General features: G+C 44.5%; 1 protein-coding gene and 1 long non-coding RNA gene across 3 annotated transcripts in view; one reads left to right on the forward strand and one right to left on the reverse strand.

Moving 5' to 3' along the window:
- The window catches only part of UST (uronyl 2-sulfotransferase), a 300409-nt gene extending 280497 nt beyond the window's left edge, over positions 1 to 19912 (reverse strand). Inside the window, exon 1 of one of the 2 annotated variants that reach the window (XM_049695384.1) lies at positions 19113 to 19912. In XM_049695384.1, coding sequence (XP_049551341.1) covers positions 19113 to 19368 — 256 coding nt within the window. In that variant the 5' untranslated portion in view covers positions 19369 to 19912. The remainder of the gene's footprint in view (positions 1 to 19112) is intronic. The other variant, XM_004263732.3, reaches the window with a different exon arrangement.
- Positions 1 to 24080, forward strand: part of LOC117196481 (uncharacterized) — a 349791-nt gene that overhangs the window by 286608 nt on the left and 39103 nt on the right. The gene's annotated exons all lie outside the window — the stretch shown is intronic.

The raw sequence follows: 24080 nt of genomic DNA on the forward strand, positions 1-24080 counted from the left end.
CTGAACACCTCTCCTCCAACTGTGTTTTCACAAAATTGGAGATTTAGAAACCTGGTTTTGGTTTAAAAAACAAAACCAAAAACAAAACAATTAGACCATTTTGCTTCAAACGTCACAGAGCAGGTGGCAGCACAGGTAGGGCTGGATGTCTTCCAGCAGGGGTTGGAAGAGCTGAACTGCTTCACAAAAAGCTACACTTGGAATGTGAGATCAACAGCCCCAGAATATGGGCCTTCAGGTGAGACATAAATGGAGTCACTTCTAAAGAGTCTTCAGTAAAGCTGCAGAGAAAATAAACCTGCCATACACAGTGAAAAGTCATATTTAAAACAGCAAGAAATCATAGCCTAAACGCCAACTTAATCTATGACAAAATGGCATGATCAAAGTTACTGAAATAAATGAAACATAAAATCAAGATGTTATAACCTATCCTAATAAAAACGCAGTGCGGATTTTTCTTCCCATTTCAGCTACTCAGAGAAAATAAACCATCAACTTGTAGAACGCTATCATAACAGGAAAACGTCAGCAAAGAGGCAACTCGACATGACTATAGTATACTAAATAAACACCTACAGGATAAGAGTTAAGCTGATTTTCCTGTCAAGCTTTCTTTATCAAGATTAAAAGTACTTTGAAAGTTCAAGCTAAAAGAGTGAGAAAAATACTTGAGTACTTTTGTTGAAATACGCTTCCATATGGCATGGGGTGAAACGGAAGAGATTTCTAGGGCCTGGGCAGACCCAAACTGGATGCAAAATTCTCCCCACCCCGTCAGCAGAGCAACTCAGGGCCCTCCAAACGACTCTGGGTTCAGGTTTCTCATCTGCAAAGCAAGCTTAACACCCACGATTCGGGAAAGTAAAGAAGTGAGCTTGGTGACACGTGTGCAAGTATTTTTTGATCTTTAAAACACCATTCAAACCTGAGGACCATTTCAGACACCTGCTTAGCCTCCGCGTGGCTTTCTGTTTCCAGAGCTATCTTCATGAATAACAAATCTGCTATCACACTGTGGTCTGAAAGTGTTCAGTGGTTTCCCCATTGCTTGCCAGGTAGTATAAGATACAAGTTCCTTTACAATCTTTCCCCTAGAAGCCTCCCTGTAGCAATCCCACTTCCCCTCTCTCTGTCACAGTCTCTCAACAGCCACCCGTACTACTCAGTGGACTCAGAGGGGCCACAACTGTGCCCACTGGCTTGCCTTTGCCAGTGCTCTTCCTTCTTTCTGGAATGCCTTTTCCCACATCTCTGTCAGGCAAACTCCTATTTATGCTTCAACACCCAGCTCATGTCACTTCTTCCATGAAGCCCTCCCCTTCTCCCTGTTTTCCCCCCTATGCTCCCCAAGGGATGTGAATGAATCTCTACTACTACAAACTCATACATGAAAGTAATGAATTTATACATCTATATCAGAGACTCGACTAGAAGCTCTTGAGATAATCTTTGTGTCTTTGGCACACTCAATTTTGAAAAATAAAACTGAAAAATTAAAATCTTATCAAATGATCACAGGGTAAATGTTTTAGAAGTTTTAGTCACCAAACTATTCTTTGCAAGAATATTCTTTCAAAGAATAAAAATATCCGATAGACTAAAATGCAATGTACATGATCTTTGGAGGTCTTCTTCCTACACACAAACTATAAATTACAGAAAGGGCAGGAATACACACAACATATAACCACAGTTTGTGAATGCCTAGAGACAGAATTTTGATGGATGTGTTTGTTTGTTTGTCGACACAACGCACACACATCCCACAGTAAGTAACATCCCTCTGGCTCCTACACTCTGGAGTGCCACCTGCTCTGGCTAGGCTTCTGCCTGGATAATTAAAATGAAGATGTGTATTAGCAGATATTAAAAATGCAAATTTTCACAGTATTCCAGTCAGCAGAGTATCAGATAGCATTCTCTTTATAATCTAGTGGTTGTTGTTCTGGAACAGAAAGAGTCCCTCTAAAGTTTCAATGGAGACTCAGAGAGATTAAGTGAATTACCCAAGGTCACACAGCTGCACGCTGGCAAAGCCAGGACTCAAACAGAGGACTTCTGATTTGAAGCCCAATGCTCTTTTACACTACATTGCCTCTTGTAATAGTAAACATCCTGTTAAAGGTAAATTCACAGAAGAAATCTGATTTCCAAAGAAGAAAATGTAGCTCTATTAGACCATAGGGTTGGCCTTTAAATGTCTGTGTCTTCGGGCTTCCCTGGTGGCGCAGTGGTTGAGAGTCCGCCTGCGGATGCAGGGGACACGGGTTTGTGCCCCAGTCTGGGAGGATCCCACATGCCGCGGAGCGGCTGGCCCCGTAAGCCATGGCCGCTGAGCCTGCGCGTCCGGAGCCTGTGCTCGTCAACGGGAGAGGCCACAACAGTGAGAGGCCCGCGTACCGCAAAAAAAAAAAAAAAAAATGTCTGTGTCTTCAAATGTCTGTGTCTTCAAATTGTGGTCTCTTGAATTTTATAAACATTAAAAAGAATAACAACACACAGGAACTAAACTTATTATCCTCTAGCTGCTTATAAAAATAGTGTTTAAAAGAGTGCTGTCCTTATTACAAGGTGCTGCAAAGGGCTGAGGGTGGCTTGAGCCAGGCTGTTGATGAGGAGCTCACCTATCACCACCCCCTAAGGTTTCTAGCTAAACTGAAAATGATGCATGTGTCTGGAGGTGGGGTGTGCTCACTTTTTACTCCAGAGACCCGAAAGGAATCAAGAGACTAAGACCTATCCATTTGCCTCGTCCCACACTCACTCAGGCAACTCAGGCAGCGTGGGCAAGGAGAGTGGTCATGTCTGCCTGGCCTTGCCAGCGACTCCACAATCCACTGACTCTCAAAAGTTCTCTCCAGAAACAATGGCAGTGGGCTGGAAGCTGGGGGACCTTGTTCCCAGAAGTTTAGGAATTAAATGGCAAACAGGGGTTTCAAACCCTCTAAAAGGAGTTAAGCTTGAAATCACTTTCAACGTTTGAAAAATGAATTTAATGTTAAAGAATGACATCACTCAAGTATGACTTCGTCTCCAGCTAGACTTGCAAAACGATTGAGTTAATTTATACCAAAATAAACGCCGAAAGCATGTAAAACAAAGGTGAAACAACAAAAGAATCAGAAGAAAATATAGGGACAGGATATAAGGCCTTTCTAAGCATGAAAGCAAAGGAAAAGTAATAAATGGAAAAAACTTAATTAGCATAAAGGAAAAATAAAAGAAACTGATTTGAAAAACTAAAGAGCAATTCAAAAAAACATATGTGCATGTATGGTAAAGGGCTAATACCCTTCATCTCTAAAGAGTTCTTAAAATTAGTAAGAGAAAGAACACATCTATAGGGAAAACATGGGAAAGGGTAAAACTGTAATTCCCAAAACATAGTCAAATTGTTCAGTTTCACTAATATTCAAACAAATGTGAATTCGAGCTTAAATATCATTTTTCACCAACTGAATGGGTGAGGAGTTTTATAAGATTATATCCAGTGCTTGTAAAATAGAGCAAAGCAGACTGCGGGTGAGACACACCGAGATAAGTGACAGTTTGTACCAAAAGCAATTTTTAAATAGGTGCACACTTCACCCCAGCAATTCCAAGTCTAGGAATTTCTCCCTGGGGGGTAGAGAAGTGTGCAAAAATGTAATACTGCTCATCACAGCTTTATGCAGAATCGTGAAAAACTGGAAATACGCTAAACATCAAAAGGCCTTGCTGGAGGAATGACTGTACATTCACAAGAAACTCTGCTGCTCTGAAAACCAATGTTGTTGAAAAGTAAAGACATGGAATAACATTTGTGGTACTGCTGAGTAGAGGAAGAATGTAACCAAACCAAAGCAGTTCTGAGTAAAGGAATTAACATGCTTTTCACTTTCTTCTTTGGGCTCTTCTCTCTATTTTCCAGTTTTCTACAATGAGCATGTAAGGGTTTTAATTATCTATTAAAATTGTGTTTTCAAAACATTACACCGAGTCATTCTAATTATTTGCTTTATTTATATCCAATTATTCGCTCTGACCATAAAAAAAAAAAAAAACTTTACCTGGAGTATTTGGATAATAGGACACTTAGCAATGAATTCTGACATCGTTAAAATTTAAAACAGTGCAAGAATATGCAATAACTGTTTGAAGAAACTTTACATCAAGACCAATTGTTTAACCTCCTATGCTTATTAATGAACTTGACATTAAGTCAAATCTGTATGTTCACAAATCTCCAAACAGCCTGCATTTTAACACTATGGATTGCAGAAATTAATAAAAGCAGACATTTTAAACTTTAATCAGGCAAGTGTGTGATTCTTAAGAAAAATCTAACTTCTCAAATTCGAACAATCAAATTGGTGAATGAGAATTCAATTAAAAGAAACTTATAAAATGTTTAATTGCACAGATCTTTAGTAGGCTAGGATGAACCCTCACTCATTTTTCTGTTTACAAGTATTAATCACATTCCAAACATGCTACAGTGTAGACGCTTATTACTCAAAGTGTGGTCCTCCGACTGCAGCACCGGTGACACTGGGAGTTTGTTGAGGATGTTGAATCTCAGGCCCCACCCCACACCTACTGCACCTGAATCTACAGTTTAACAAATTCCCAGGTGATCTGGACGCACATTAAAGTTTGAGAAGAGCTGGTATAGAGAAGCTGAAAGCTAAAGTGTTATAAGTCATAGGCTAAGCATCTCTGAATAGTACCACAAGAAGACCTAACGCACACACAAAGCTATCCGGCCACGTATCAACTATACAGGTTCTCCAGTTTGGTTGCCTATCAGAATTGCATGAGGAGCTTTAAACAAATACAGATGCCCAGGCCCCACCCCTGACCAAATGAATGGAAATCAGTATTTTCCAAAGCTCTCCAGGTAATTCTGTCGAACAGCCAGATTTGAGAACCCCTTAGCTACTGGCATTAACAGGGTCTTAACCAAAGACATCATTAGCCTAATCACAGCTAGGCAGATCTAATCCCTGCTTCTACTCTCCTCCTGTGGCTTCCCAGACACCCCTGTTCATCACTCTTTACATTTATCCTAAGTCCTTCTCTGCCCCTCCTAGTAGAATGCAGCCCCCCAAGGGCAGGGACAGAGTTATTAGTCACACGACTTCCAGCACCCAGTGCATAACTGGAGTTTGATGAACATTTGTTGAAGGAATAAACTTGATTAGATAGAAGAGATGACAGGGAGAAGCCAAATGGGAAGGAGGGCGGGCATAGGAAAACAATAGGAAAACTCATGTTCTCTGATCCTTTAAGTCTCATTGATGTGAAACTTCAATGAAGTGTAAGCCTTGTGGGGAAGACTTACTCTGAAATTAACAAAAAGTCACCTATCATTCCAACAAGGTGGCCGGGAAATATCTGGCGAAAGGGAGCTAGCTGTGTTTTGAAACAGCAATGCATTATGTCATAAAAGAAACGAAACACAAAAGTAGAAGCCTGCCCAATAACCAAAGTATGTTCTAGTAGGTTCTCCCTATCCAAGCTAGGGAGCACACCTAAGAATGTGCCCACACCCACACTTTCTATGCCAGAGTGCAGGTCACAAACAGAGTGGCACCACCGTAACTGTGCACACTTCAAGACGCAGGCTCATGAAACCTACACACCTCTCCCCAGCCATAAGGAACAGGAGGGCAAGACGCAAGAAGGCCTGAATAAAGCCTTGTCTAAATGCATTTGAAAAGTTCACCATCAAGCTACAAACTCATGAGACTGGAAATGTTATCACTAAATGGTAGCTGTAGGTATCCTTTGCCCAGGTGAAGAGAGCAGTGAAAAGATAGAGACTATGGCTGCTACCACATATTTCTTTCTCCCTCCCTTTATTTCCGGGAATCTCTTCATCTCACAACAGGACTAGAAGAACATGACCACAAACCTTTCAGACTCCGTAAGGCCTCAGATCTCCGCCGGGCAAGCAAAGAGCAGCCTTCTGAGCTGGGAAAAGCACGAGCAAGAAAATAATACGACCTCAATCCAGTCATCTGCTAAAGCAAACTAAAGACACTGCACCATTTGGCTTTCATGTTTATGGAGCTTTCCAGAATCCGTTTCTCCATTCTTACCTCCTTGTCTTACGTAGCTCTTAGTTAGAGAGCGGCTTCTAAGGAGGGACCCTGGAGAGCACACACACATTTTCAGAAGAAACCAACATTAACCCCACACGGCTTAAACTGGCATCACACGCAGAGTTTATGTCAACATCCTCCTCCCCCAGGCAGGTCTACCACACCGGAACTCCTCACTCGACCTGCTAAGAGGCGACCACACCACAATTCCCAGGCCAGTCTGGCGAGACTGGAGATGCAGGTGTGCCCCAGCCTCGCCTCCTGATTCAGCCCTCCCTTGGATTCTCCGCCAATCATCACTTTCTGTTTTCTTCCCCACTATAGTAAAAATAACTTCCTCTTCAAGCGTCTAAATCTGTATGTGACTTTACACACTTTTTTTGGCACATCGTTGGTTGAATTTTGACACTAAAGCAGAATGAAGTCGCAAAAAATCTGCAATCACATTTCTGTAAAACTCCAACCAGATGAGTCAGTTCCACTGTTCTCTGGAATACTGAGAAAATACTTCCAGGCAAGATGCTGCATTCTAAGCACCACGTCAGTTCCTCCTGTCCTCTGCTTCTTACAGACTCAGCAAAGTCTCAGGGATGGAAGGAAGAAGAGCAGAATGCACGGTGCTATTTGCTGTGAACTGGAAGTGGCTCGCGGGCTGTGCTTCTGAGTGAGGAGAAGGGCATCTCAGGGGGCAGACCATCCAACACAACTGCGGCACCAAAGACTCGGGAAGTCTTGTATTTAGGACCTGAGACAGAGCTCCAGAGAGCTGCACGCCCTCACCTCCCACCCCCCGCTCCAGTCACCTGCCATGACTACAGAACAGGGGTGGATGTGGCACAGTCGTTTCAAAAGAAGACAGTTTAGAAAAGAGTCACTCCTGATACTCCTCCCCATAAAGGAGGCTCACCAGCCAAGGGAACTGGAGAATTCCTCAGTTCTACAGGCCACTGAAGGGCCATATAGACAGAGGAAAGTGATTAAGATGCGTAAGGGAATGAAAATCATTTCATCTTTTTTTTTTTTTTTTTTGCGGTACCCGGGCCTCTCACTGTCGCGGCCTCTTCTGCCGCGGAGCACAGGCTCCAGACGCGTAGGCCCAGCGGCCATGGCTCACAGGCCCAGCCGCTCCGCGGCATGCGGGATCATCCTGGACCGGGACACGAACCCGCATCCCCTGCATCGGCAGGCGGACTCTCAACCACTGCGCCACCAGGGAAGCCCCGTTTCATCTTTTCATGTGCTTATTGGTCAGTTGTGTTTGCTCTTCTGTGAATTGCCTGCTCCTATTCTTCGCCCGTTTATCTCATGAATTCTCCTTCTCTTATTGATTTATTGATCTTTTACATATCTGCATACTAATCCCATTTTCTAGAGAAACATCTGTCTCCAATCTGAGGCTTTCTGCTTTGTTTATGGGATGTTATTGTTCAGAAGGTTTCGCTTTTATGTTGTTCTTTTTTTTTCATTTATTGTTTGTGCTTTCTGCATCTGAAAGTAACTTCAGATGAGGAACTACTGGAAGATAGATCTGTTTTTCTGGACAAGATTTATGGCGGGGGCATTACAGTCACCTTCATAGCTTCAATTTTCTGAAAGAGGGTGAAGTCCAACAGACTATTCTATGTAGCTCCCAGAAGAACTAGCAGAAGTAGAGAGAAGCCACAAAGAAGTAGCCTGCCACACTGTGCGAACTCCCTCAGCCACTGGAGCTGTCCACAATGGAATGGGATGACCAGCAGTAGGCAGCTGGGCCAAGACTGTGAGAATCCTCTTTGAAAACACAGCTTTCTTATCCCTACTTGTTTTCCTTCTTTCTTCCTATCACAATTATACTCTGAATTCTGGAGATCCATGACTTACTCTCTGCTTCCTCTCTCTCTTTGCCTTCCTAAGGACATTCTGCTTCCCACAATTTCTGAAGCAAGATCCTCTCCTTATCGTCCAGATAGGCTGGGGCAAACTGGTGATGGGGGCAGGGATGGGGAGTGCTGCTAATTTTAATTAAGATCAAAACAAAACAAAACGAAACAATGATTAAGACTTTGAAAATGATGGCCTAAAATGTTTCAGCATATTCTACTTGCCTTGGTCACTTGACTACTGAAACCTTTTAAATAACCATTTGGCTCCAAAGGACATACCCTACAGTTTCAGTTGTTACAGTTAAATGGCTTCTTAACTCTTTCAACACATGATTTTAAAGTAGGTGGGACCTTAGAAAGCGCCTAATTCAGTCATTCTAAAGAAAAAAGGGGCACCATCACCTAGAGAGCTTCTTTAAAGAACCCCAGAGCCACACCCATTCTCCCTTTCCTGGCCACTGGGACATATTCCCAGATAGACCATCAAGACCACATGGAAACACTGCTGCTGATGAGGGAGGGTCCCAGGAAAGAAAAACAACTGAGAATCCCGGACCTAATCAAACGTCTTCATTTTGGAGGCAAAGAAACATGAGCTTAGGAGGCTCGTGTGACTTAACAGCACTGACCCCTGAGCTATTTGCGGACTCCCTCCAGACCCAGGTCCGCTGGCCCTGCCAGCCACTCGCACAGCTTTGCGTGACAGTTCTGCTTCTCCAGTGAGAAGGTACTTGTGTCAAACAGCCCACGTGTCAAAACAGGAAGCTCTGTGTTGGAGCTGCAAGGTCACGGTTTCCCTAGACAAAATTTAAGTTTCTATCAAATAATGTAAGATCCCATTTGTTTTCAAGTTCTCAAGGAATTGGGTAACCATCCACACCAGACAGTAACGGCCCTGTGGCTCTGGCCCCTACACTCATCCGTGGCTGGGCAGGTGAAGGCAACGTGAAGAAGCGGAAAATGGAAAACAGAAGCAAGTTCCCCAGCCTTCTGACAAAGGAACGATCCGCTACTTTGGTTCTCTGCTCTTGCCCTGACTTCCAATGGAAGGGAAATGGGAACCGGAGAAAAACCAGTGCCAGGCTACTGGACGCGGTAGTTCCATCACAAGTGGGAGAAGCTCTAGCAGCAGTCCCCGTGTATGCCTGACACTGTGATTGTCTGAAAGGGTCTGATTCGCGTGGATCGCCAGTCCAGTCCTAGAACGGCTGGCGACCGCAGAGAGTGCGCTGCGTCATACTCCCTCTGTACAACTACTTTTCTTTCGTGAATGCGGGGAGGGGGGGGAAACGTGTGGATAAATTCAAAACAGAGGAAAGCAGGCTGTGCAAAGAATACGTTTTTTAAAGATTGTTTCCAGGAGGCAGAAGAGAGGATGAGAAGCAGAAAGGTTTGTGTGTAAAGTTAACAGGGCAAATGACTGGAGCTTATCAGCTGTTGAAGAGCCCTCACCAGGTTGAGGGTGAGGGTGACAAGATAAGCCACAAAAATGCTGATTCAGTCATTTCATATTTCTTGGGTAGAATGGTGCTTTCAAATGGAAGCAAACCATGAATGAATTTGCGTACTCCACTCGTATGTGTGCTTGTGCAAGTGTGTGTGTGCACGGGTGTGTGGGCCAAAAGAAAAGGGCATCTGAGAGAAGCAAAGAATAAGGTGAGAAAATTGGCATTTGCTGAAATCAAATGCCATGCCTTGAGTCAGATAAGTACTTTATAAAATAGCAATTATTAACCCCATCGCATAGACTAAAACATCTAAGGTTCGGAGAAGTTAAGAGAATCGCCCAAGTTCTCCCAGCTAATAAGTGGTAGCACAGTGATCACACCCAGATCTCTGCTCTAAAACCTGTGCTCTTTCTAGTATTGGATGCTTCTGGCCCACAGAAAGCTTTCGATGAATATTTTCTGAGTGACTGAACAAAGGAGTTTATATGTCTCAGAATACTTTCATTTTTATTTTCATCAAGACTGTGAAAGTCATATGCAGAGCTAGAAAAACATCAATGGTGTTTCCAGAAATGCATTACAGCTTAATGTAAATGGTTATTTAAATCATCTATCAATGAATGAACTAAGAATTACTCAATCGAGGCCATGACTTAAGGTTATTTCCATATCTTTCATTAAACAAGGGTCAATGGGTTCGTGCACTGAGCCTTAATCTTATAATCTATCATTTTGCCATTCTAGGTTAAAATCTGCTCAGTCACTATTTCAAAAACCACATAATCTTATGGTCTCATCTCCTTAAAGAGCCAAATTCATGCTTGAAACGTACTAGCTAATTTAGCACAAATTGCTACCTAAGGAAGATGTTGACTTAGAGCAAGAGATAAACTGCTATTCTGCAAACTCCCAAAACTGGTTCAGGGTTCAGGAAAATGACAAGAAACAAGAAGTTTGAATTCTAGTATGCAGCCAGATCTCTAGGCTGACCGCAGGCATTCTTAATTACAGGGAAAGCTCTATAAATGTAAGTCCAAATCCCCACAGGTAAGAGGTGGACAATTATCCCTGTGCACAGAAGGAAATGTTTATAGAAGTATATGTCATAGTGGTTTTAACATCTTTGCTTGTAGCATATGCTTCAAACAGCCAGAAAGAGATGGGTTGTAGAATCAACTGGCTTGAGTCTTTCCTGGCACACTGCACCACGGTCTCTACTTAAAATAAGGGCAAAACAAAGCAGAACCCTAGTAAAGAATAGTCTGCTTAGGGCTTCCCTGGTGGCGCAGTGGTTGAGAGTCTGCCTGCCGATGCAGGGGACGCGGGTTCGTGCCCCGGTCTGGGAAGATCCCACATGCCGCGGGGCAGCTGGGCCCGTGAGCCATGGCCGCTGAGCCTGCGCGTCCGGAGCCTGTGCTCCACAATGGGAGAGGCCACAACAGTAAGAGGCCGGCGTACCGCAAAAAAAAAAAAAAAAAAAAAGAATAGTCTGCTTAGCAAATATATTGAATCAACAGACACTTCCTAAGGGGTCCTGTGGGGTACCCAGCAGAGGTGTCACAGTAGAGATGGAAAGTATTTGAACGAGCGTCCTCCTTTCAAGGAGCTTGCCCACAAGTTATCACAATACAAGGTAGAATGTCAAAACTTCAAAAGTGATCATGAAATAAATACTACAGGAGTTCACAGATCATCACTGGAATTTGCGCTTCCTTAACTATCAGCAAAGAGGCAATAGCAGAAGCAAAGGCAGGTAGTGAGGCAAGAAAAATGAGCCAGTGGCTAGCTTTGGGAAATTACAGACAACCGCTATAAAATCTGAGATAGATGGAGAGGTGCAGCATACCCTCAACACTAAACTGCTATCTGGCTCCCTGATAATTTTAATATGAGAGTGTCACAAATTATTCAAATTGAGTCTCTTTCCAGAAGGCATGGAATTGACTGTACTTATTTTAAAGCTTCTTATTTTGATAATATATATTTTAAAACCTACTGAAAATTTCTAACACTTTTGGAAAAAACAATTTCTTCCTAAAAGTTCCTAACTTATTTTACTAATTTACTGAAGGACTATATATTTGTCCTGTATATTATACCACAGTGTGAATAAAAATGAATTGCACATGAATTCCAATTTTCTCAAGATTTCCTTGGTAGCCTCATAGTACAGTATATAAGGAACATAACGTACGCAACTGTTTCCCTACACTGAGCTCATCAGCTCCTTTCTAGTGAACAAAGACAGAATACTCATTTCCATTGTACTACAGTCTGCTGCTCAAGATTGACTACACTCATATTCCACATATAAGTCACAATAATCTTTGTGACATCTGTAAAATAGTTAAGTGCTACCTATTTATGAATATTCATACATTAGAGCTAAATGCAAAGTGTTTACTATTCAAAGTCATCCATAACTGTAAGACCCCCAAGATTCTTTTAAAGAGGTCTTTGGGTTCAATCATTAGGAATTTATTTAGGTTTTACTCTATACCCAGATACTGTACTTAAAACTCAAAACGAAAAAGACAACTTAGTTCAAAGATGGGCAAAGGGTGTGAATAGACATTTTTCCAAAGAAGATATGTGAATGACCAACAAGCACAGGAAAAGATATCCAACATCACTAATCATTAGGAAAATGCAAAAAAAAAAAGCCACAATATGATGCCACTTCACATCCATTAGGATGTCTACAGTTAAAATAATGGAAAAGAGCAAGTGTTGGTGAGGTTGTACAGAAACTGGAACTCTCGTACATTGTTGGTGGGGATGTGCGATGGTGCAGCCACTGTGGAAAACAGCTCGGCAGTTCCTCGATAAATTAAACATGGAATTACCATATAACCTAGCGATTCACTCCTGGGTATATACCTAAAAGAACAGAAAATACGTGTACATACAAAAACTTACACACAAAAGTTCACAGCAGCACTATGCACAACAGCCAAAAGATAGAAACAACTGAGATGAGAAACACATAAATGGATAAACAAAATGTGGTATATCCATACAATGGAATATTATTCAGCCATAAAAATGAACGAAGTACTGATACATGCTACAATATGAATGAACTCTGAAAACAATGTTCTAAGTAAAAGAAGCCAGTTACAAAAGGCCACATATTATATGATTTCATTTCTATGAAATGTCCAGAAGAGGCAAATCTATAGAGACTGAAAATAGATTAGTTCCTAGGGCTTGGGGAGACGGAGGAATAGTGAAGGGATAACTAAGGGGAACGATGTTTCTCTTTCTGGTGATGAAAATGTTCTAGAAGTGACTATCGTAATAGTTTCCCTTACCTAGGTATATACAAAAAACAATTAAAAGCTATTAAACTATTAAAAACTTTAAGTGGGTGAAATGTATGGTTTGCGAATTATAGCTCAATAAAGCTATTTTAAAAGTTAGTAGCATAGGGCTTCCCTGGTGGTTCAGTGGTTAAGAATCCACCTGCCAATGCAGGGGACACAGGTTCAAGCCCTGGTCCGGGAAGATCCCACATGCCACGGAGCAACTAAGCCTGTGAGCCACAACTACTGAGCCTGCATGCCACAACTACTGAAGCCCGCATGCCTAGAGCCTGTGCTCCACAAAAGAGAAGCCACCGCAATGAAAAGCCCACGCACCGCAACAAAGAGTAGCCCCGGCTCGCCACAACCAGAGAAAGCCCACGCGCAGCACGAAGACCCAATGCGGTGAAAAATAAATAAATAAATAATCTAATTAATTTTTTTAAATTATTCAAAAAAAATTAATAGCATATACTGAAATGTGCTTTGTTTGTAACGTTCTTGCACAATAGTTGCTACATTCTTTTGACTTTTGCAACTAAGGATTTTTGGTGAAATGTTACTGTTTCTGTCCCCATTTCTGACAAATAAAAGGATTTATGTATATCACTGTTTGCTTAAAGTTGAGTTTCTATAATAAAAATAAATATAGGTAAGACAAAATTTATTTGTGGTCAAGTCTCATTTCTTTCCAAAAAAAAAAAAAGCAAGTGACAATTCCTAATCATTCTAGCAGCTACAGTTGTCAAATAAGATGCCTTTTCACTGCCCATCACTGACCCCCTTCAGTACAGCTGCAAGGCAAGCTACAGTTTCTGCTCCTGCAGCTTCCCTGTAGGGAAGCAAAAGATACTCTTTCTTTGGGGACTCAAAAAGCTTGAGCACTTTCATTCTAGTTTCTCAAATACAAAACCAACTAGTGTTTTAAACCTGGACTGATGACAGGGAATTTGAAGAAAGACAGAATCCAGATAATGCATATTTATCTGTATTTTAAAACAATTCATACTGAGACGAGTCTACGTTAAAAACAGTTTACAAGACAGAATGTTTTTCACTATTCATGCTGTGTGTTTACAGAACAGTCTGCCATAGCTGAATTCCATTTTCTGTCTTCTTCTAATACAGTGCTACTGTGTCCCCAACCAACCCTATAAGATAAATTTGCAGCTATGAACAAGAATGTCATTTTCTTTTTATGTCAACAATTTCTATTGATAACATCATATTTTATGCATTCATTTCCTAGATTGCTGTCTGGGGCCTGGAATACTATATTTAAACCATGCGTGATGTGCAGAAGGAAAATTAATTTGACTTTTAAGGTTTAGAGAAACTATTTTGTAACAGATCTGGACCTCAATTTTCACATTTTCCTTTAAATTCATTTAAACTCAGAGAACTTCAATAAAGTTACATCTTTTTCTTTCATTTCTGACTCAAAATTGCCATGCTCATATATAATATACATATCAAGATTAGCAATTCTGGGCTTCCCTGGTGGCGCAGTGGTTGAGAGTCCGCCTGCCGATGCAGGGAACACGGGTTCGTGCCCCGGTCCGGGAAGATCCCACATGCCGCGGAGCGGCTGGGCCCGAGAGCCATGGCCGCTGAGCCTGCGCGTCCGGAGCCTGTGCTCCGCAAACGGAAGAGGCCACAACAGTGAGAGGCCCGCGTACCGCAAAAAAAAAAAAAAAAAAAGATTAGCAATTCTGAAAACTAAAGTAATATATCTCCATTTCAAATAGTATAATTTAAAAATGGAAAGGAAAGCGTATTAACTTGAGATCAATCTGACAGCTTTAGTCCCCATAAAGGATAAATCACATACCCAAGTCCTGATAATAAATCATGAAAGTTTGCCGGTTGTACAGGATCAGTAGTAAGCCATCCGACTTATTCGGTTTACATAGATGTAACGAGTGTTATTCCAAGTTTTTGATATTTCCACAGCTCGTAAGTAATGAGGCTACTGGCAGAGGCTGCATCATAATCTAATTTCTGCGGGAGATTTTATTTGATTTTGGTTGGTTTTCCACAGCAAGTCGAAATCTGAATGCCACTTCAAAATAAATGAAATAATTTCACTGAACTGGAAAGACTATGGTCTCCAAGTTAAGTATAGCAATTTGCTCTATTCAGCTATTTATCCCATTGTGTGTTTTATGCTCTCCTCTCTCCACCTATTTCAAGGAGGAAAAGAATCAAGACAAGAGTTATGCCTGCATAACTTTCCTCTCCCTGACTTACTGACTTCCCTTTTCTTTTGTAATAAATCTGTTGCAGCAAAAAGCATCTTTAAAAAGAACAGACTTTGCCCTTCCCCAAAATGACTAGAAAAAAGAAGCTGTCTGACCCCTGTTCCTGTGAGAAGAAAAAGCATCGTTACCAACTCTTTTCCCTTTTTTTCTCCACACCATGCTTTCTGGTTGCCCCCCTTCACCTCATTCCGTGAATCTTCTAACCTCAGAAACTCGAAAGCCAGCTGGGGCTGCAGCTGTTGGCCGGTCCTTCCCTTGAAACAATGGGGCGTAAGCAGCAAAGCAGATGCATTTTTAAAAGCTGAAGTTTAAAAATGAAACCATGGGGCTTCCCTGGTGGCGCAGTGGTTGAGAATCTGCCTGCTAATGCAGGGGACACGGGTTCGAGACCTGGTCTGGGAAGATCCCACATGCCGCGGAGCAATTAGGCCCGTGAGCCACAACTACTGAGCCTGCGCGTCTGGAGCCTGTGCTCTGCAACTAGAGAGGCCGCGATAGAGAGAGGCCCGAGCGCCACGATGAAGAGTGGCCCCCGCTTGCCACAACTAGAGAAAGCCCTCGCACAGAAACGAAGACCCAACACAGCCAAAAATAAATTAATTAATTAATTTTTTTAAAAAATGAAACCATGTCCATCACTTTTTAAATATTTTATAAATCTCTTCTCCCTCTCATCCCCCCTCTTTCTCTCAAATACATAGGAAACTTTGTGAAAGTAATTGAAAGCAATTGTTTGTGAAAGCAATTGCTTGTGAAAGCAACTCTAGAACAATGTTCTTGAACTTAAGCAGGCATCAGAATCATCTGGAAGACTTGCTAAAATGGATTCCTGGGTCCCACACCCAGACTCTTTCATTCCATAGGTCTGGGATGAGACCTGAGAATCTGCACTTGTAACAAGTGTCCAGGTGATGCTGATGCTGCAGGTCCAGCGACCGCACATTGAGAACGACCCGCCTAGACAGTGAATGACTGCTAAAGAAAGAAATTAGGAATTTAAGATTTAATTTGATTCCAATTCACATCACCTCCAGTTGTGTGGCTCTGGGAGAGTTCATTTGCTTAGTACATGGAAGCAGCAACATGGAGATAAATACAGGAAGGTGGAGTTAAGGGCAGGCCAGCTGCTTGAATTATTTCCCTTCTCTGTTGGCCCCTCAAGATACTCAAAGTATCAAGAAAAGGAAAGTGAAATTATGGAAATAAAAATAATCATTTTTTGCCAGTCAGCCCTTTAGATTTCCACTCGCATCTTGGCTCTATTTCCTTTTTCTCTCAAACTGCTTGTAGTGCTAATGCAATGGGTACTTGATTCAGCCGGATGTGGGTTCAAATCTTGCCTTACTTACTATGCGCCCCTCAGCAAGTCGGTGAACTTCGTTGCCCTCCCTTCTCCCATATCAAAAATGGGAATAACAGCTGCACCTACCTATGATATTGCTATGCTAATACAATTTCATCCTACATGTGCACTGATGGGCACATACCCAATAAATATTAGCTTCTATCATAAATGGTCCTTTTTTTTTTCCTGTGAGAATATTCAATATGTTAAACATCACACTACCTATTTGATACAATAGGTGCAGTCATCACTTTGACAAATATTTATTTAGTAGCTACTATGTCAGATGTAATATATTATACAAGTATATTAAAAATAATATCCTGTCAAGACAAATATTGCTATAAATATTATTTTGATTTGGAAAATTTTGACTTTATATGAACTTTTATTTAAGAAAAATACTTGCCTCCAAAATTGGCTACCTAGGAAAATTGAGAGGATGTGTTTACTAACCACAGTTTTGTTTTCACAGACACTAAAATAATAGAATGGAGGAAACAAGGGGAGAGTAGTTCTGCAGATACCTTGGCCTTATTTTATTAAGGGTATATTTTAGATCCTCTTAAAGACCACAAGCCTGCTTTTCCTGAAAATCATTATGTTTACATAACAAAACAACAGGGAACAAATTTGGCCAAGGGTATCCTATTTTCAGTTCACAATGATGTCATTTTTTAACCTGTTACATCAGTCAGAAACTCAATGGTGAGTTAATAATAGGAGCAATATTCCATCCTTCAGTTCTTCCTGGTTCCCTGAGTGAATGCTGTGAATTCACCCTTCCAGCAAATAAGCCTCCAAATTTATCAGGCCTCATTTTTTGAAATATAGAATGAAAGCACACTAAATTCTGGATACCACACGTTATTTGGTTGAATTTTCAAGAGGTTAACATGCTAGATGCTGCGGTTTCCTGATTTTAGCCTCACTACATGCCTTTGCTCCTTCCTCCTCCCAGGCTCCCCAGCCCCAAGAAGGGTATCAGAGCCATAACATTTCAAGAGCTGCATGGAGGTGTCAGAGACAATCTGGTCCTGACCAGAATTTTACCTATGGAAAAGTTGAGGCCCATGTGGTTCCAGTGCCCTGCCCAAAGCCAAGTGCTCCTCAGGACACCACAGATGTCTTCCTTCCCTGTCCACTGTACTTTCCCTACATCACTTGCCTGCATATTTTGCTTTAAAAGAACCTCACCAAAGAATTCATTATCAGAGTTTATGGAGAAAGGCCCCTGAGCTTCCAAATCACTTCCCTCCCTATGCCAGTTAACAGTGATTGTCGGTAATCGTAACAATTGTGACCTGTGTGGTACTAGCAGGAATCGGAGAGCCTATGAGGCTGTGAGACTTCCTATCACAGAACTCGAAAGAAGAGAGTTCACTCCTTAGCAAAAGTGCATATTACCCCAAATCCTCTAAGAAACCAGATATGTTTGGAAATCTACTTGGGCAATATTTTCCTTTAATTTTCCCTAAAGCATCTTAGAAAAACCGTAGTTCCCTAAAGTTTCTACTGAAAAAGAAGTGTAACTTTTAAAATCTGAGCTTCTCTACGTGGAAAAAAACATTATTTTATCTGCGTGTACATTTGAAAACGCTCTAACACATTTGTCACTTTGTTGAAGTGGTTTTTTCCTTCGAAAACGATCTGCTATCCAGACCTGTGGTTTCTGCGACGAAGGGATTTCTGTGGGTGAGGGTGGCAGCCTCCCGCCGCCGGAGTCGTTTGGCCCATTATGGTGCCAGCGCTCCGGGGGCTTCCCTTTGCGCCTTCGCTCCCGTCACGCAGATGCCGAAGTTTGCCGGGGGCTTAGGTTTATCCCCTTGGACGTTCGCGATTAGCTGAATCCCTCCCAGCCTCTCCCACCGCCCCGGCCCCCGCAAGACTTGTGAGAGATGTGCATCCTCCCTTAGCCAAGGCGCGCACCGGGGGCCTGGGGGTTACTTTCGCTGGGCCCTGGCACCGCTCTCCCCGTGCCTGGACCACCGAGCTGCGGGTCACGCCCTCTCTCTGGAGACGCTCTTTTCTCTCTTCGCACACTCCTTCCTTACCTCTGCTAAAATAGGCGACCTCGCTCCTAATAAGCCAGGCACAACCCGCCACCCCCTCAAAAGTTCAGATTTGAGACACAGCGCTGAGGATCGTTCAGTCGAAGTAGGCGACACTGCTGGCCAGGGTGACTCGCGCCCCGGACCCCGGCTCCCCGCGTCTCACTCGCTGAGGACAGTGGGGTGGGCAAGGGGTGCCCCAAGCACAAGGCAGCTCAGGGACAGCGTGGAGCCCGAAAACTGCCCCTGGGCCACCCAGGCCAGGGGGCAGGAGCTCTCGTGGGGCACAATTCACAGAACAGGCCGTGGGTAGGAGTCAATCCCACCCGCGCGACCCCGAGCGCCGGACGGGACGGGACTGTGGGCGCTAATGCCATGGAGGGGCAGTCGCTGCCCCTCGTCTCTCCCCACTCTGCCAGGCTTGAATATACACACACTCGTACACACTCACTCACACGCCTGCACTCCGCCCAGAGGGGGTGGCGGAGGCGGGGGAAGGTATGCAGCGCCCAGCCCCGGGCTACCTGCCCGGCACATCAACCCCGCGGCGCCCCCGCCTAGGCGCAGACAGACTGACGCGCTGGAGGCAGCAGCAATTCGGGGCCGCCGCACCGAGGCTCCCCAGCGTCCCACCTGGGGAGCCTCGGGGAGGCGGCGGCGGGGGCAGCTCCAGAGTGCCCGGCGCGCCCCACTCTCCCCTGCACAACTTCGAGCAGCGCGCGCCGCCCTCGCTCCCGTCTCCCTTCCTTACCCAAATACTGCCGCAGGTCGAGCAGAAAGCGCGGGGGTCCCCCGCCGAGCTGATAGAAGAGGGAGCCCAGGCAGAAGACCAGCAGGGTGGCCATGCAGAAACCGTAGTCCCGGAGGGAGAAGCGCAGGAGAGGCAGCAGGGAGACCCGGCGCTTCCAGCTGCCCAGGCCGGGAGGGGCGCCCCCCAGAGGGGCCCCATGGGGCCAGGGATCCGCGCCGCTGCCGGGATGCTGCTGCTGCTGCTGCTTCTTCTTCATCGCCTGCTCCGCCGCCTTGCACAGCCTGCCCGTGCCAGGAAAAGGTCACCCATCCGCCTGCGAGGAGGAGAGCCCGGCCGGCCGGCTGCACATGGACAGGGCCGCGCCGAGGGCAGCCCGGGTGGGGGCGGGGAGGGGCCGAAGTTGCCGGGCTCAGGAGACTTTCCTCGGCATGGTCCCCGCCGCCGCGGCCCGAGCGGCCGAGGTGCCCAGCCCCGGCTCGGCGGCACTGCCCGCGCCCGGCCCGCGCCCGCTAGCGCCCCCGTGCCCCGCGCCCCGCCGCGCCTCGGGCTCGCTCGCGGCCGCCGGGGCTCGCCTCCAGCGCCAGCGTGGACCCCCCGGCTTTGTGTCTGTCGGTCTCGGCGTGTTTTGTCCGGGTTCAGGCTCCTCTAAAAAACGGCAGGGAGGAACGGGAGGCGGACACCATCCCCTCGCTCCACCTCCTTGACAGGGGTTTTCCTCCCTCTCCTCCCCTTTCTCCCTCCGGCTCTCCGCCGCTCTCCTCCCTCTTCCCTCCCTCTCTCAGCTCGGGTCTACGGGTTTCTCTCGGGTGTCACGTTACTGCCTCTGCCTGGAGCGGGGGAGGGGGGGTGAGGGGGGGCGGCGATTATTCGCTACAAGGAAGAAAGTTTCTGGGGTTTTTTTTCCTTCCCCCTTTCTCTACAATCTGGCCTCAGTTCCTGCGCCACCAGCGACCTCTTGGGGGCCCCGCTGACTTCCCTCTCGTAAACAGTCACCGGCAGGAAGAAGCACGACTTCTTCTAGTACTATATGGTTTTTGGTTTTTGTTTGTTTGTTTTCTCATTTCAGAAACTCGATTCTCCTTCTGTGTGCCGAGCTGTTTACAAAAGGCCGATGAAAGGTACTCGGAGATAGGTTCAAGACTTTGCTGAGATGGTGAAAGAGCAAGTGGTGTAAATTATAATTAAAACATGACCCCATAGGGCCAGGCTCATCGCCCCAACTCCTGGAAGAGAACCAGAGGAGGACGCTTGCTCCTTGCTCGCCTTCGCTCTACAGCTGCTCATCCAGGAAGCGACCAGAAAGGCAAGGGGGGGCGGGGGTTATAGGGCGGACTCAAGGAGGTCTTTCCTCTAGCAGATATGAAGAGGAAAGAGCCCTTGCATACCCATTTCATCGCTGCCACCCTTCCTTCCAAGGGAAGTTTCTGGACCTAAAAGAGCACCTTCCGGGCAGGGAAGCTGCATCAAACACAGACCCTCTGGCGAGGGTGGGTGATGCACAGAAAGCGCTGCTCTCATCAGCCTCACTTCCAGTAAGAATAATTCATGGCTAGACATAGGAGCTGTGCCACCCGAGACTTAAGTGACTTGCCCAAGGTCACGGAGATGCCAGGAGTCGAGTTGGGTGCCACACTCAAACCTGTTTGACGCTCAAGCCCACTATAATAACCACTGCGTGGTACTATCTCCCAGTCAGGGTGCTTTTCCTAATAACTTGCACGGTGACTGGAAGATGGGATACACGCATTTAGCTCAGGCCACTTTGAGAAACAGAAATGGAAATTTCAGGCTCCTTGTGCCTGCCTCACACCTCTGGTTTTTCCTATTCACTCTGTACATTCCAGTGACTGACAACGGATTAAAGGAAGAACCAGGAGCCAGGGACATCTATGATTCTAAGACTGTTTTCCTGAAAACCTTTATAAAGTTGGGTATCTGAGAAAGTTTCTATGGAAAATCAGGGAGTAGAATCCTGAGATCAAGAGTTTACAATTTAAAAATAATACGGTTTAACCGTCATCCAGACGTGAGTATCTCTGATTCCCGAAGAAGACACATAGATCATGAACTGGAGACAGTTGTGGATGAGGTGAGTGGTGCCACACACATCCACACACACATACTCTACTTCCCAATTTTATGTTGTCCTGGCCCACTTTCTCATGAATGGGAAGGCTGCTTTGAGGCGGAAAGAAAAGGGAAGTCCCTGTGTTCTAGCACAGAAAATCCTAAAATAAAGTGTTAATGGTTTGTTTCACATTTATTCTATGAATCAGATGTATTTGGATTAATATGCACATTTTACAAATGTGAGTGCCCCTGAGAGAATTACGCCAATCAGTCATTGCCCACTAATGTGAATGACTTTAATCAGCATGCTGAGTACCTGAGAATCGGCTCCCAATTAATAATTTTTGAGTTAATGACGAGGGACTAGGAGACGGGAGGAGCAAAGCAATTTGCATAATGTTTCAGAGACCACCTGTGACAAATCGGACCCGCACCTGAGGCCTGGACCTATCATCTGGAGGTTTTTCATTAGATGTAGGATAATGTACAAGATCCTGTGTGCTCACGAGACCCCCAGGGTCTGGAAACTTCTCTCACAGAATGAGTTGGGAAACTTCCCAATTCTTTCTCCTAAGGAAAGGAATCTCAGCAACAGCGAGGTTATAACAGGCAGTTGGAGCAGGAAGAAAGGAAATAAACATCTTAAAAAATAACTAAATATGGGAATAAGAGTTTAGAAAACAGTGAAAAAGTTACGAGGAAAATACGAGGTGGCAACATTTGGCTTAGAGAAAAATAAGCTATGACATGAAGAATTTTAGAGGGGGGACTTCCCTGGTGGCACAGTGGTTAAGAACCCACCTGCCAATGCAGGGGACATGGGTTTGAGCCCTGGTCCGGGAAGATCCCACATGCCGCGGAGCAACTAAGCCCGCGAGACACAACTACTGAGCCCACGTGCCACAACTACTGAAGCCCGTGCACCTAGAGCCCGTGCTCTGCAACAAGAGATGCCACCGCAATGAGAAGCCCATGCACCACAACGAAGAGTAGCCCCTGCTCGCCGCAACTAGAGAAAGCCTGCGCACAAAAACGAAGACCCAATGCAGCCAAAAATAAATAAATAAATAAATTTTAGAGGGGAAAAACCGGGCAGTTTTTAAAAGACTGTGTTAATGGACTAACTGCCTAAAAAACTCACCGAGGGAAAAGGATGGATCTTAAGATACGAAGAAATTTAACACAGAGAAGATTGCTTTATATTTTCACCCCACAAAAACTTAGATGTTTGGGTAAAACTTTGTTCTTTGAAATCCTATAAATGTCCCATCAAAAAAACAAAACTTTGAATTTAAAGTACTTATACTGATGAATGGTATCTTTATTCAAACTAGTTAACAAACCAACTAACTAGAGGAATTTGTGAACAACATTTATTATTAGTCTTATAATTCAACATACTTTATTTAATAGCTTGAGCCTTCTCATCCCTTCTCTCTCTGGTGATTTTCATCTCTCTCACCTGAGCCACACATTGTCAACAATCCCAACCCCTGGCCATCATCACCTTCTCTCCTCTGCTCATGTTACAACCGCCCACACTCGAGCAATTTTCAGTCTTTTCAAGAACCCTCAATTTTTAATCCATCACCCATGTCGTATGTTTCCTTCCTCCTTTGTTCAGTTCTGATTCCTGATCCATCGTTCTGATCCCTATCTTGCAGACACCCTTTCATTCCCATGTTCCTGTCATCTTACATGGTACACACTTGTCTGGCAAAACCCAGATAAACACAGCAGTGCCACTGGACCAGATTGCAGAAGACACCCAGCACTGCTAACTGCTTCACTTTAGCACAAATTTCCTTGGACGCTCACTCATTGCTGTCCAGCAACCCCACTCTCTAAAATGGCTATTTCATACTTCTCTCTTCTACTCCCACTACTTTCATCTCTTCTTTCTCAGCTGACCTGGCCTCATGCTTTATTGAGAAAATAAGAGCAGTAGGACAGGAGTGACCGCATTTCCCCACCAATCTAAACCCTCTCTCTATCCTTCCTTCTGTTTCACTGTGTCCCTCTCTGCTTCTAGCAAGGCTAATCTGTCACTGCCCTAGACTCTTGAATCCACCCAACCCCACACCCAAGCATGCTCTCTCCCAAGGCTTCTGCATCTCTATAAATGATGGCACTATCAAATCACTCAGGGGCAAAACCCAGAAGTCTTCCTTAGTCTTTCTCCTTCTCTCACTCCTGTGTCTAACCCATCTGCAAATCCTATAGGCCCTGCTTTCAAAACAGTATCCAGCATCCAACTTCCTTTGCTACCACTCTGGTCCAAGCCACCATCTTCTCTCATCTGGGTTACTGCAGTGGCCTCCTATGTGAGTTATATTTAGGTTTAGCTGTGTGTAACTGAAAAACCCAAAATAACAATGGCTTAAACAAAATAGAAGTGTCTCTCCCTCTCATATGAAACAAGTCCAGAAGTAGGCAGTGCAGAGTTGGTGAGGCATCTCCACGCTCTCATCAAGGAACCATCGGAGCTTTCACCATCCTCAGCACGTGGTTTCATTCTAAAGGTAACTTTATGACTCAAGATGGCCACTGGAGCTCCACCCCTTATGCTTATATTCCAGGCTGGCAACAGGAGGAAGCAAAAGAAGAAAAAAGTCTTCCTCCAAATGGAGTGGGTTCTTTTAAAGCAGTGTTCCAAAAACGCCATGAATCATCCTCTTACAGATTTTTGGCTGGAACATAGTCACAGGACCATGTCCAGCTGCAGTGGAGGGCTGGGAAATAGAGGTTTCAGCTGGGCACACTGCTGCCACAAACGAATCAGGGTCCTATTACTAAAGTAAGAAAGGACAAGTGACTACTAAGTGGCAACCAGCGGTCCCTGCCATTCCTCCTTCTTGATCCCAGACTTTCACTCTATTTCATCCCCTTCACAACAGC

The sequence above is a fragment of the Orcinus orca genome, chromosome 12 (assembly GCF_937001465.1).
Source record: "Orcinus orca chromosome 12, mOrcOrc1.1, whole genome shotgun sequence".
Taxonomy (NCBI): Eukaryota; Metazoa; Chordata; class Mammalia; order Artiodactyla; family Delphinidae; genus Orcinus; species Orcinus orca.